This window comes from Mobula hypostoma, chromosome 3, assembly GCF_963921235.1.
Source record: "Mobula hypostoma chromosome 3, sMobHyp1.1, whole genome shotgun sequence".
NCBI lineage: Eukaryota > Metazoa > Chordata > Chondrichthyes > Myliobatiformes > Myliobatidae > Mobula > Mobula hypostoma.
The window spans coordinates 120,740,959-120,754,230 of record NC_086099.1 but is presented as its reverse complement, the minus strand read 5'-3'; the positions used below and the strand labels follow the sequence as shown (position 1 = coordinate 120,754,230).

Below are 13,272 nucleotides of genomic sequence, written 5' to 3'. Positions count from 1 at the left end.
TGCATGGAGGAATGTCTAAAAACAATCCAGTAGGACCCTCCCAATTTACAGATATCTTCACCTCCACACATCTCTCCCTGTGGTACACTAATTTAGTGCGTGAGCAATTATAGTTGAAAGCATACAACCTTCATCACTCAGTGGTTGTATCACTCAGCAACCCCACCACCGTGGCTGCTCATTTTTCCATAAGGATAATTGTTTGAAACCGCATGAGAGTATAAAGTAAATTTCCCCTAATAAGTATCATCTACCTTTGTGATAAGGTCCTTTTGAAAGTACAGAACATAGCAGAGTGCCTGTCATGAGGCATCTTCCGTCACCTGGCAGGAACCCATCACAAATCATGGATCAGGTACTACCCTTATTGTTTTACTCTTGCTCTTCTCTCACTTTCCAGTTGACTTTGCACTAGCAAATGTTCAACATTAGAGTGTGGCCTGGTAAAATATTTTACAAGGCAGCATATGAGATTTGTGACCGCGGTGATGTGATTGATGAAACGATGTGGCAAATGACTGTGAATGTATTACTAACACCACTAACTAAAGCATCTGTATTCAGGTCTCCCCTGGTTAACAAGGGGGCTCGATTCCTAAATCGCTCTTCACTCTTTAAAACTATTCAATTGTGGGTGCTATTAGCTGCCTCGGGTGGTAATCACAGAAGTCAGAGGGTAATCAGTCTCCACCAGAATGGATGAACACTAAATCAGAAGCAAAGTGAAGCTTGTTTTGACATGCTGAAATATACAGGATGTAAATTACAAGTCATAAATCTGATGGTAGATTTCAAAAGAGTTCCCCCACATTTTAAACAATTCGTTTATTTCACATATTTCCTATTAAACTGTTCAATAAGACTATGAAATATTACTGGTTTTCAGGGACTGGTGTTTGAAAGTCAGTACCTGAACATGTCCATACCCTTCATTGTAGCAAAGCAAACTATTATTAAGCAATGAATTCAGTTAAATAGAGCCCTTTGATGGAGTGGATGTTCATCAGGGGAGACCTGTTATTACTTACTTCAGCTGTTAGCTATTTGTAACAATGTTTACAGCTTGTTATAATGCACCATTTGTTTTGTGCCAAAGCAGCTAAGACCATGAGACAGAGAAGCACAATTATGCTATTTGGTCCAATGAGTCTGCTCTGCCATTCCATTATAGCTGATTTGTTATCCCTCTCAATCCCGTTCTCCTGACTTCTAACCATATCATTTGATGCCCTGACTAATCAAGAACCTATCCACCTCCGCTTTAAATATACCCAATGACTTGACCTCCACAGCCGTCACTAACTGCATTGCTACATTGACAACTTGGGCTGCACCCTTTCACAGGCATTCCCTCTGTTCTCTCCACCACCCTACTCCTCTCCAGCACCATCAAACACTCTTGCTTTACTACCTTTCCCGTTCTGATGGAAGGTCCTTGACTTGAAAATTTATCCTGGTTTCTCTGCATTTTGATAATGCTTCTCCAGCTTTCGCTACTTCTGTTGTAAAATTGAGGTTCCATTCCCAGAGCAATGTATCCGCCTTTATATTCCTCTAAATTTTCATTGCCCTCTTTTACTTTTCCTCTCATACAAGCATATATCACCAACAGGTGCATCCAGAGGAACTGTGATTTTCTTATTGCACAATAATGTACTATAGCAGTGTATGATAGAGTAAGTTATTTATAGGGTCGATTTGTGACAGAGATGCTGGAGCAAGTTGTTTCAGTTCTGTCCATTTCTTAATAAGGCGACAATGTTATTTTTGATCATCTCCAGTCGTAGTGGAAGACCCCATTCTAGAATGTAGGCTGCGTACCAAAACATCAAAGGGAGACTACGTCCCCAAAGTGACATTTGGTGTTGTTGTAAGATGGCTGCAAATTGAGTGTGACATGTGTGCTTTCAAAAGGAAGTATACCAAGCTGAGTGTCATTGTAATCCTAACTGGCAATAGGGCTAAATATTAGGACTTCATCAGTGTTACATTTTTGTTAGGGTATCTCAGTCTTCAGTTTCTTTCTTCTTGCTCATTATGTACTCGAGTAGTATAATGTATAATATACCTTATAAGCAAGGTGTTATCGTTTGGAGACCCTCACATCTTGCCTTTTAAACTTCAATAACCGAGAGTAGAAACAATATCACTGTCACAGTGCGAATGTTTCTCCTTTTGGTCATTGAAGTTTTAATTATGCTTGCCATAAACCCCTGCTATAATCTCAAACCATGGAGCAATTTACTCTCTGTAATCCTTACACCTTCCTGCAGTTTCAATCTTGAACACCTTGTTAAAAAAACTCTTTATCTCCTTTGTCATCACTCTACCATGTTCGTCCTTGGTAGAATCTGGTACAGTGGATCTTGGGCCTCAACTCTCCACTGACAGCTACACAATCCTTTAAGCTCCGATGTTGGAAACAGAAAGGATTCCAATGCTAGTAAACGTGGTCTCTACTTAAACTGAGGAGCAAGGCTTTCAGATGTTTCAAAATTAAATGAAGCGTGATTGAAGACTGGATCAGTATCTATACTTTTCCTATATTGGTATTAATTACCAATCTAGATTCCTTTCAACAGGTCAGTGCCAATCACCATTTTGGAATCGATTCCTAGTTAAACTCACTTAAATGCTCTTCAAACCTTTTGCTTCTGCATTACTAATCTGTGTTGCCCCTTACTTCTGCAGTATCAATCTGTATTGCCCCACTCTCAATCTATATTGTGAGTTGGTATTCCCCGCACTCTGCATCATCAGTCAATATGCCCTGCGCTCTGTAATGTGGCTCGTCGATTGATGTAAAATGGAGTGAATGAAAGCAATTTCACCAGTCCTGGTGAACACAGCCCCATTTCTAACATACATTTTTATGCCATCTTTCCGTCAAAAGGTACAGACATTTAGCGCTCAATCTATGGTAGACCACCAGAGGTCCAACCGTGAACCCAGTAGTAACTCCAATCTTGCAGCAGGATCTGGAAGAAGTTCCACGGATTATAAAAATAATGTTGAACCAGCTAATGCAGAAGATGAACAGCATGGTGAAGCATGTTATACTCCATCAGCTACCCAGTCTACAGTTACATCACATCTCAATGGCACAAACAACATCCTGACTTCTTTTGAACCTGTACTTGATGACAATGCTAGGCCAGCTGGTAATAAAATTAAAATTAATGCTGATATCTCCAAGACAACTTCTGGTAAGAATATCCAAGCAAATCCTGAGTTCCCCGAGTCTTCACCTTCATATCCTGGCAAACCCTTGCACATGGGCAATGCCAACAGGGCAATAGACACCATCAGCTGTAAGGATGCTTCCACAAATGAACACCAGAGTTGTACAACTTCTCCTGATGTTAATAGTATAAGCATTAAAATTAGCGTAGACAACAGTGAAAGGGAATCTGAGTCTCAGAGTCTTCCAACAGAACCATCTTCAGTGAACAATGACTTCAAACTGGCCATGGAAGAGGAGAAAAACAATAACACAGTCCCAAAGAAGAAACTGGCTCTTTCATCAAGCATAAGGCGCAAACTGGCCAGACTTAGTATAACTTCAGAATCTGACTCAGAAGGTCAGGATGATGACCTGCCACACAATGAACTCTTTCCATCAATTTGCATCAGTACAGAAATCCAAGACTCGGGTCAGGAACGGGAGACACCAAGTAACTCCTCATCTGCACTGATGACAGGAAACAGCTCCAAAATTGAAGAGCAAGAAAGAAGTCAGGCTTGTTGGGAGATGTCACGTCCAATCTTAAAGGACAAATCTTGTCCAAATACAAATCAGCCATTGTGTGCCATCAACCAATTAGAAGTGCCAAAGGATAAAACCACAGGCAAATTAATACAAGAAGAGAAACCAAACGAGAAAGACTCAGGTTCTGAGACATCAAAGTTTAAGTTGCCTAATTTTTCCAAAGTGTTTTCTCGTAAATTTAAAGAAGAGAAGAAAAGTAAAGAGCCTATAAGTGCTACTCAGTTGCCAAAAGCAGAGATATCAGTAGCTCAAGTATCTTCTGTGTCCCAAGAGGAAGGTAAGGGTTCTCATAGCCTGTTACGCTTTTCTTTTTCTAAGAATAAGAAATCATAAAAGAGAACAGAGTGACTTTGCCAAGGAATGCAACATTGTAATATTGCATATGGCTTCATAAGGGACATATTCTTGTTGAGCAGGTTCATGACTTAACAAGGTCAGTTGACGGGAGGAAATATCCATAGCTGTATTTATTAGGATAATTCATGCTGGCAAGTAGAATGGTTCTCTATCTGTGTTATCCCTTACTAGTGACCATTAAGATTTCTCTGTGTAAAATGTTTTCAAATGTTCTAGAGTTTATAACAATCTCTGAATAAGATTCTGTAGATATCTGGTAAGATGTGAAAAGAAACATCACTCACATGTCCACTTTTCTAACCTGCAATTTTTAGAAACACAAGGATATGTGCAAGTAAAATTAACCTCCACTATGCATGTTCAGTTGGCGACCATATGGTCTCCCCAGAGAACTTACACAACATACCTTCTTGCTACACTGGAGAAAGCTGGCACCCAGAGTGCCATGCCTCATACGAAGAAAGGGCGCACAGAGAGTTGTACCTCAAACAAACACCGCAGCAGAGTCTTGCACTTCAGGGAGATGTACATCAGGGAACTGGACCCCAAAGACGGCAGAGCCAGAAACCAAAGAGACGCACCTTGGAAAGCTGTGACACAGAGGGCATGGATTCAGTAAGCTGGACATCGACTTGTACCTCAGAGCGAGGCCACCCAGAGCACAGTCCCCCTCAGAGAACACTTGAAGGATATTTCACAACTTGCTCCTCAAACAGGGGTAACCTTAATGTCAGATGCCACAGATATATCAATCATTCAATAAATTGTTTGATCCTCCAAAGACAGTTTAGCTGCAGAATCCATATACATTGATGAGTTTGATGCACATTGCTCAACAAATCTCAATCAGGATCAGTTGCAACACACAATATTTACAGTATATAAATTCTGACCTTTGTGCACACTGCATTGTATATTTCAGTTACATGACATGGATACCATTTAATACCACTTATGTACTCTCATCTTCTATAGATCCATAACTTAGGAACTTCCCAAATTTATGGATTTTCTCAGGGAACAGTTTGCAGCTTCAAGGTCTCTCTTCCAGATAAACAGTCCTTCAATACTTGCTCTGTATCTGCAATTTATATTTTTTATTGAGCAAAATATTTAATCTTTATCTTTCATCTGGAAAGTCTCCTGCATCTGGACGGCAATCATTCCTTTAACTCCTTTCTGTAGAACTCGTTATAGAAACATAGAAACATAGAAAATAGGTGCAGGAGTAGGCCATTCGGCCCTTCGAGCCTGCACCGCCATTTATTATGATCATGGCTGATCATCCAACTCAGAACCCTGCCCCAGCCTTCCCTCCATACCCCCTGACCCCCGTAGCCACAAGGGCCATATCTAACTCCCTCTTAAATATAGCCAATGAACTGGCCTCAACAGTTTCCTGTGGCAGAGAATTCCACAGATTCACCACTCTCTGTGTGAAGAAGTTTTTCCTAATCTCGGTCCTAAAAGGCTTCCCCTCTATCCTCAAACTGTGGCCCCTCGTTCTGGACTTCCCCAACATCGGGAACAATCTTCCTGCATCTAGCCTGTCCAATCCCTTTAGGATCTTATACGTTTCAATCAGATCCCCCCTCAATCTTCTAAATTCCAACGAGTACAAGCCCAGTTCATCCAGTCTTTCTTCATATGAAAGTCCTGCCATCCCAGGAATCAATCTGGTGAACCTTCTTTGTACTCCCTCTACTGGCAAAGATGTCTTTCCTCAGATTAGGGGACCAAAACTGCACACAGTACTCCAGGTGTGGTCTCACCAAGGCCTTGTACAACTGCAGTAGTACCTCCCTGCTCCTGTACTCGAATCCTCTCGCTATAAATGCCAGCATACCATTCGCCTTTTTCACCGCCTGCTGTACCTGCATGCCCACTTTCAATGACTGGTGTATAATGACACCCAGGTCTCGTTGCACCTCCCCTTTTCCTAATCGGCCACCATTCAGATAATAATCTGTTTTCCTATTTTTGCCACCAAAGTGGATAACTTCACATTTATCCACATTAAATTGCATCTGCCATGAATTTGCCCACTCACCCAACCTATCCAAGTCACCCTGCATCCTCTTAGCATCCTCCTCACTGCTAACACTGCCACCCAGCTTCGTGTCATCCGCAAACTTGGAGATGCTGCATTTAATTCCCTCATCCAAGTCATTAATATATATTGTAAACAACTGGGGTCCCAGCACTGAGCCTTGCGGTACCCCACTAGTCACCGCCTGCCATTCTGAAAAGGTCCCGTTTATTCCCACTCTTTGCTTCCTGTCTGCTAACCAATTCTCCACCCACACCAATACCTTACCCCCAATACCGTATGCTTTAAGTTTGCACACTAATCTCCTGTGTGGGACCTTGTCAAAAGCCTTTTGAAAATCCAAATATACCACATCCACTGGTTCTCCCCTATCCACTCTACTAGTTACATCCTCAAAAAATTCCATGAGATTCGTCAGACATGATTTTCCTTTCACAAATCCATGCTGACTTTGTCCGATGATTTCACCGCTTTCCAAATGTGCTGTTATCACATCCTTGATAACTGACTCCAGCAGTTTCCCCACCACCGACGTTAGGCTAACCGGTCTATAATTCCCCGGTTTCTCTCTCCCTCCTTTTTTAAAAAGTGGGGTTACATTAGCCACCCTCCAATCCTCAGGAACTAGTCCAGAATCTAACGAGTTTTGAAAAATTATCACTAATGCATCCACTATTTCTTGGGCTACTTCCTTAAGCACTCTAGGATGCAGACCATCTGGCCCTGGGGATTTATCTGCCTTCAATCCCTTCAATTTACCTAACACCACTTCCCTACTAACATGTATTTCGCTCAGTTCCTCCATCTCACTGGACCCTCTGTCCCTTACTATTTCTGGAAGATTATTTATGTCCTCCTTAGTGAAGACAGAACCAAAGTAATTATTCAATTGGTCTGCCATGTCCTTGCTCCCCATAATCAATTCACCTGTTTCTGTCTGCAGGGGACCTACATTTGTCTTTACCAGTCTTTTCCTTTCACCTCATTAGCTTTCTTAAGTATCTACATTAAACTATCCCATTAAATAAGTTTACCTTGTTTCTATTATGATGCCATTATTTTAAGATCCATCGTAATTCATCAGTTCCAAATTGACATAACTGCTGGTTTAATGGTCTACCTCTAATTATATTACTATAATGTAGAAAGAATAGTAATTTTAGTACATGAAAGCAAACACCTGCAGGTGCTGTAAACCTGAACGAAGAACAAAATTAGATTAGAAATACTCAGGAGGTTAGATTACATCTGTGGAGAGACAAATGGAGTTAATATTTCCAGTAATATAATTTAGTATTATCAGATTAGGTTACTGCTATAATCCAATCCTTGTTCTCTTCCCATAATGTCCTAAAATATTTTCAGCCACCAGTATCAGTCTCTATTAACTGTGTTATGCAGATTTCCATTCAGGTTATATAAGTTGCCTCTAGCATTATCATTCATGTGGAGAATCAGGTCCTTCTACCTGGAAAGCTCAAACAGGTGCTCACACCTAGTGCTGGCTGCCAAGCATAGCACAGGCACTAACAGAGCTCATGCTCACACACCTGTCACTCACGGAGTTTGCAGCCAAACAGCTAACACCAGCAGTGCTCTCATCTGCAGAAGTGGTGGCAGGAAGCGAGATGGTTCCCACTGCCTAGGCACCAAGAAATGTGGTATTACACACAGCTCACACTCGGAGAGATCCGGTGCATGGAACTTGCATCTGGAGAGCTGCCCCCCCGCAGACTTGTACTAAGGTTTTTAGCCCTAGAGTTCACAGTCCACGGACCTCTCACTTGGAGAGCCGACAGGAGGAAAGACCAGGCCCAGAGAGCTCACACTTAGGGTTGATGACAGAGCTGTACATGGGTTGGAGCCTGTGGTTTTCTTGGATAGTGATCTCCCTTTCTAACATTCATAAATCCTTCCTGAGAAATTCTAATTCTTAAGATTTATGTCAGTTTACTTAGATCCTTGTGCATTTTCTCTGACATTTACTGTAAAGGATTACTGTGCTGTGGTGCCCTTGAACACTATCCAATATTCTGTCCAAATGCATACATGATTCCTGGTGATGTGTATTTTTGGCCATTTGACCATAACCACTCTAACGATTTCCAAAATCCACATACATACTTTCCTTGGAGTCCATTTAGAGTCATTGAGTGATTTAACATGGAATGAGGCTTCAGCCCACCCAATCCACACCAATCACATTTCTATCAACCACACACACACACACACACACACACAGGGCAATTAACCTACCAACTCGATGAGAGGAAACCGGGCACCCGGGGAAATGTATGTGGTCACAAGGAGAATGTGCAGCCTCCCTACAGGCAGTGTTGGAAGTCAGGATTGAACCCAGATTTTGGGAGCTGTGAAGCAGTGGTTGCATTACTGTGCCAACTATCTGACACTGATCCGGAGCAGAAATGGCAATTTATCCGTGGGGAAATTGCATCTAATATAGCACACCTACTGATGAATAGGTGGGATTGACTAATACAGCATTAGCAGGGATCATTGCACTGAGCTTCATGCTCTGATGGGCAATAAGTCCATAATAGAATTAATAAGAGACTGCACCAAACTTGGGCATTCAACCAGTGTGCAAAAGTTAACAAATTGTCTTGTATAAATACAAAAAGAAAGAGTAATAATAAATAAATAAGGAATAAATATTGCAAACATGAGACATGAGATGAAGAGTCCTTGAAAGCGAGTCCATAGGTTGTGCGAAGATTGGGCAAGTGAAATAACAGTGCAACCTATCACCTCCCTTCTCTTTGACCAAAAAAATCTGCTGCAAACTGGCAAAGAGACATATGTTTATCTCACAGTCCCTATCCAGGTTATTTTTCTTATATTTACAACACTCCTGTCACCTGTACTGCAATGTAAAATGCTGCGATATCTGACAGCCCTGATCAGCACGTATTCTTCAATGGCATGGAGCTTAATCACTCTATTGCATCTTATACTGGGTAGCCACACATGTCCCTTTTTTCTTTCCTCTTCATGATAGCCTTTTCTCCTGCAATCAGTATGGCACGAGGCAACAAATGCAAATTCCTTTTTAGCAAGTGAATCATGCTCAAGATGCAATGGAACCCTTCAATGCAATGGTACCCTGATATTGAAGGAGATTGGAATAGGTGTTAGCATTCAGCACAGCACACATTTAGAGAAGGAGACTAGAGACTGTAGATGCTAGGGTCTGAAGCAAAGAGTCAAACTGCAGGAGGAACCCAATGAGTCCTGAGGTAGAGTCTCAATCCTTCTGCCTTCACAGATGCTGCTTGACCAGCTGAGTTACTACTGGAGTGGGGTTTGTTTATAACTAACTCATCAAAAGTGGGTGAATTCCAGCTTGTGGGCGTAGATAATTGTCACCAACAAAAGAGAACATTGGACAGATTCACCCAACCCTTTTATTTATCGGCATCCAGCAAAAGGGGCATTGCTACTAATTTGGTTTTCCTTATTTGGCCAAGAAAAACACAAGATTCACGGAAATTGAATCACAGGGGAGGAAGAATAGGAGGAGGGAATGAAATGAATGTTCTGCAATAAGGCAATAGGTGGAGAAGCTTACTTCTCAAAAGTGAAAGAATGTGGTAATGGCATAAAGAAAGAAATCAAAGATTAGTTTAGAGGTGGTGTAAATAGAGTCTATCAATGTCTGGAAGGCTGTATGTTTTTATTTTGGCTGATGAGATGTTCCACTTGTGTAATGTGGGAAGCCAGGAACCATAAGTGGTAGAGGACTGAAGTGAAGGGAGATGATAAAAGGACACTATCTTGGAAAGTGAATGGATACTGAAGGAAATAGTTATGTCTCTTCCATTCCTGTCACAAGTACTCTCCTCCATCTTTGTGGACAATTGACCATGTCTGTTGCATCTCCACCACAAACATTCACTTCACTCCCATGACCAGGAAAGGTTTACTTGCCTGCACATTTTGGCATCTCTAATGTGATGTCTTCCCTCCCCAATGAGCATTCTAAAGGGACCGTACCCTCTGGGTTCAGTCCTCCAGTTTCACCAATGCTCATTGCTTTTGCTCTACCATCCCTTGCAAGTGAAGAAAATGCAGTGTTTTCTTTCATCTTCTCCCTTCACACCAAACAATTTCCCAAATATGCCTCCCAGGTGAAGGAACAACTTACCTGTATTTCTTGCTATTTAAATATTTATTTCTATTCAAGTTCAAGTTTAATTGTCATTGAACCATACACGAACACCCATGAAAACAGCCAAATGAAACAGTATTACTCTACGGCAAGGGTGCGAAACATAGTACCAACAGTCATACACAGCACAAGGCACATATAAGGTAGAAAACACATAAGATAGCAGTAAAATACAGTCACACAAAAAAATAATAGTCCAAGTCCCTGAATCCATGAATGTTCCAGCAGTCTGCAATCGAACTCAATACGGCTTGTCTTCTGCTGGGTGAACACTGGGGGGCAGCACTGATTCCAGTTTGGTGCCTGGAGTACACTGACTCCAATATCTTTCTCCTGGGCAGCTGTAAACAGGTGACGCTGTGACAACCAAAGCCGTGTGGCTCCCCCAATATCTGCCATTAAACCAGTGAATTGGACTTGCAGCATTCCACTTTACCAATGTCCAGCAGGGTCTTGCAATCACAAGAAAAGTGACCAAGATGATCAGTTGGGCACTAACTTCGATGCCTCTCTGTAACAGGCAGCAACGTGGTCCACACCAAGTCCAGTTCCTTCAGTTTCCTTGCCAATGAGCAACTTGCTGATGGGGTAGATCTGCGTACTTCAAGTTTCTAATGTTTAGAAGGGCCTTGCAGTTGTAAGATACATGTTTAAGAAAAGACAATAACACATTTGATTGGCCCCATAGAAGCGGCTGCATCCATGCTTGGTGCCGGAAGCTTCTGCTTCTAATACTGTGGGTGCTGATACTGTGTGCAACATCCCCATTCAGTCCAGAATCATGGCCTAAGCTTTCAGTCAACCTCTCACTGTACTCCTACACTGTTCTACTGCAGCCTGTGGAACTCACCTCCTCTTCTGTCTCGGTATTTTAAAGCCTTCTGGACATAATATTCTGATCCTTAGAAAGGCAGGGACTGATTGGGGGGTAACAGATATAATGGTGTGCATGGGAAATCAAGCATCACAAATCTGAATTTGAAGAGTTTACGAAGAAAATGACTGAAGATGGTGATAGAGAAGTGGTATATGTGGAATTTAGCAAGGCTTTTGACAAGGGAGTGTTTGATAGGCTGGTTTAAAAAGTTATCCCACATGGGATTCAAGGTCTTTTGGAAACTAGAAACAAAATTGCTTTAGCAATTGAGGCAACGGGTAACCCTGGAGGGTTGATAACCTTACCGGAAGTCAAGAAATTTGGGTGGGGTGGAAAGAGGGCAGTTGGAACTTAATCTATGAGATAATGAATTTTGTGTTGTCTATTGTGCACTCATATGCAGTATATAGCAGGGAGCCTAGAATGTTAGTATTACAGAGGGACCCTGCAACTTCATAGCTCTCTGAAAATGACACCACCAAAGTAGCATTTAGCTTGCTTGCATTCTTAGTCAGGTGGATTCAATGTAAGAGTTTGGACATCTTGTTGCCACTGTATAAGACATTGATTCGGCCAGATTTGGAATTTTGTGTGCAGTTCTGGTCACCTCATTTTAGGAGGGTTGTGGTAGTGCTGGGACGTACAGGTTCTCCAGGATGTCGCCCGTATGGTGGGCTTTCATGACAAGGAGAGGTTGGAAAGGCATAAGATTCTTCAGGTGCTGGATGTGTCGATCAGCACACACACAATTCTGGAGGAAATCGTCAGGTCAGGTAGCATCTATGGAGGGGAAATACAGAAAACATTTCAGTCCAAGAGGACTGGAAAGGAAGAGGTCATTTTGTGCCATGCCGTGTCGTATGACAGGCAATCGTGCTCTTTGACCATGATTGTTCTTGGAAAAATTTCCTACTGAAGTGGTTTGCCATTGCCTTTTTCTGAGCAGTGTCTAATACAAGACGGATGATCCCAGCCATAATCAATACTCTTAAGAGATTGTCTGCCTAGGGTCAGTGGTCGCATAACCTGGACTTGAAATATGCACCATCTGCTCCCACGGCTTCACGTGGCCCTGATCGGGGGGCTAAGCAGGTGCTACAGCTTCCACAAGGATGACCTGCAGGTGAGCAGAGGGAAGGAGTGCCTTACACCTCCTTTGGTAGAGACGTATCTCCACCACGTCATCCCTGGAATGGGGAATGGAAAAAGAGAGAAGGGAGGAGGGGTGTAATTACTGGAAGTTAGAGAAATCAATGTTCATGTCATCAGTTTGGACTGGAATATGAGGTGCTGCTCCTCCAACCTGGAGTTGTTTTCTTCATGGCAGGAGAAGAGGTCATGGATTGATAAGTCAATATGCGATTAGAAAATCAAATTAAAATGGGCGGCCCCCTTTGGCAGCGGACAAGATAATGGTGCTCAATGAAGCAGTCTCCAATCTGCCTCAGGTCTCACCAATGTAAAGGAGGCTGCGCCGGATACAACAGACTCGCACGTGAAGTGTTTCCTCACCTAGAAGGATTGTCTGGGGCCTTGAGTGATGGCGATGGAAGAGGTGTAGAGGTACTTGTCATGCTCACAGGGATAAGTATTAGGAGGGAAATCACTGAGGAGGGATGAGTGGACAGAGGAATCTCAGAGAGTGACGCTTACAGAAAGCACAGGGGATGGGCTACAGTGTGAGATATTGTTATTGGCGATAGCAGACATTACAGAGAATGGCGAGCTGGATGCACAGGCTCGGGGTGATAGGTAAAGTCAAGTGGAGCCCTTTCTCTGTTACGACAGTGGGAGGATGCGGTGAGGTTAGATGTGCAGGAAGATGCAGGTGCAGGTGAGGGCAGCATCGATAGTGGTTGCAGGGAAACCCTATTATATTATTTATTTAGTTCTACAGAATGAAACAGGCCCTTCAGGCCCAATGAGCCCCCCTCCCCACTGCCCAGCAACCCACCTATTTAACACTAACCATGGATAATTTACAATGACTGTGGAAGGAAACTGGAGCACCCAGAGGAAAATCATGCGAT

General features: G+C 42.5%; 1 protein-coding gene across 3 annotated transcripts in view; it reads left to right on the top strand.

The window, feature by feature from the left end:
* The window catches only part of LOC134344226 (F-actin-monooxygenase mical1-like), a 129,572-nt gene that overhangs the window by 77,540 nt on the left and 38,760 nt on the right, over positions 1-13,272 (top strand). For 2 of the 3 annotated variants that reach the window (XM_063043671.1, XM_063043672.1), the window contains exons 22-23: positions 267-355; positions 2,894-4,046. The exons of the other annotated variant lie outside the window; for it this stretch is intronic. In XM_063043671.1, the coding sequence (XP_062899741.1) occupies positions 267-355; positions 2,894-4,046 (1,242 nt within the window). The remainder of the gene's footprint in view (positions 1-266; positions 356-2,893; positions 4,047-13,272) is intronic. 3 annotated transcript variants of the gene reach the window in all.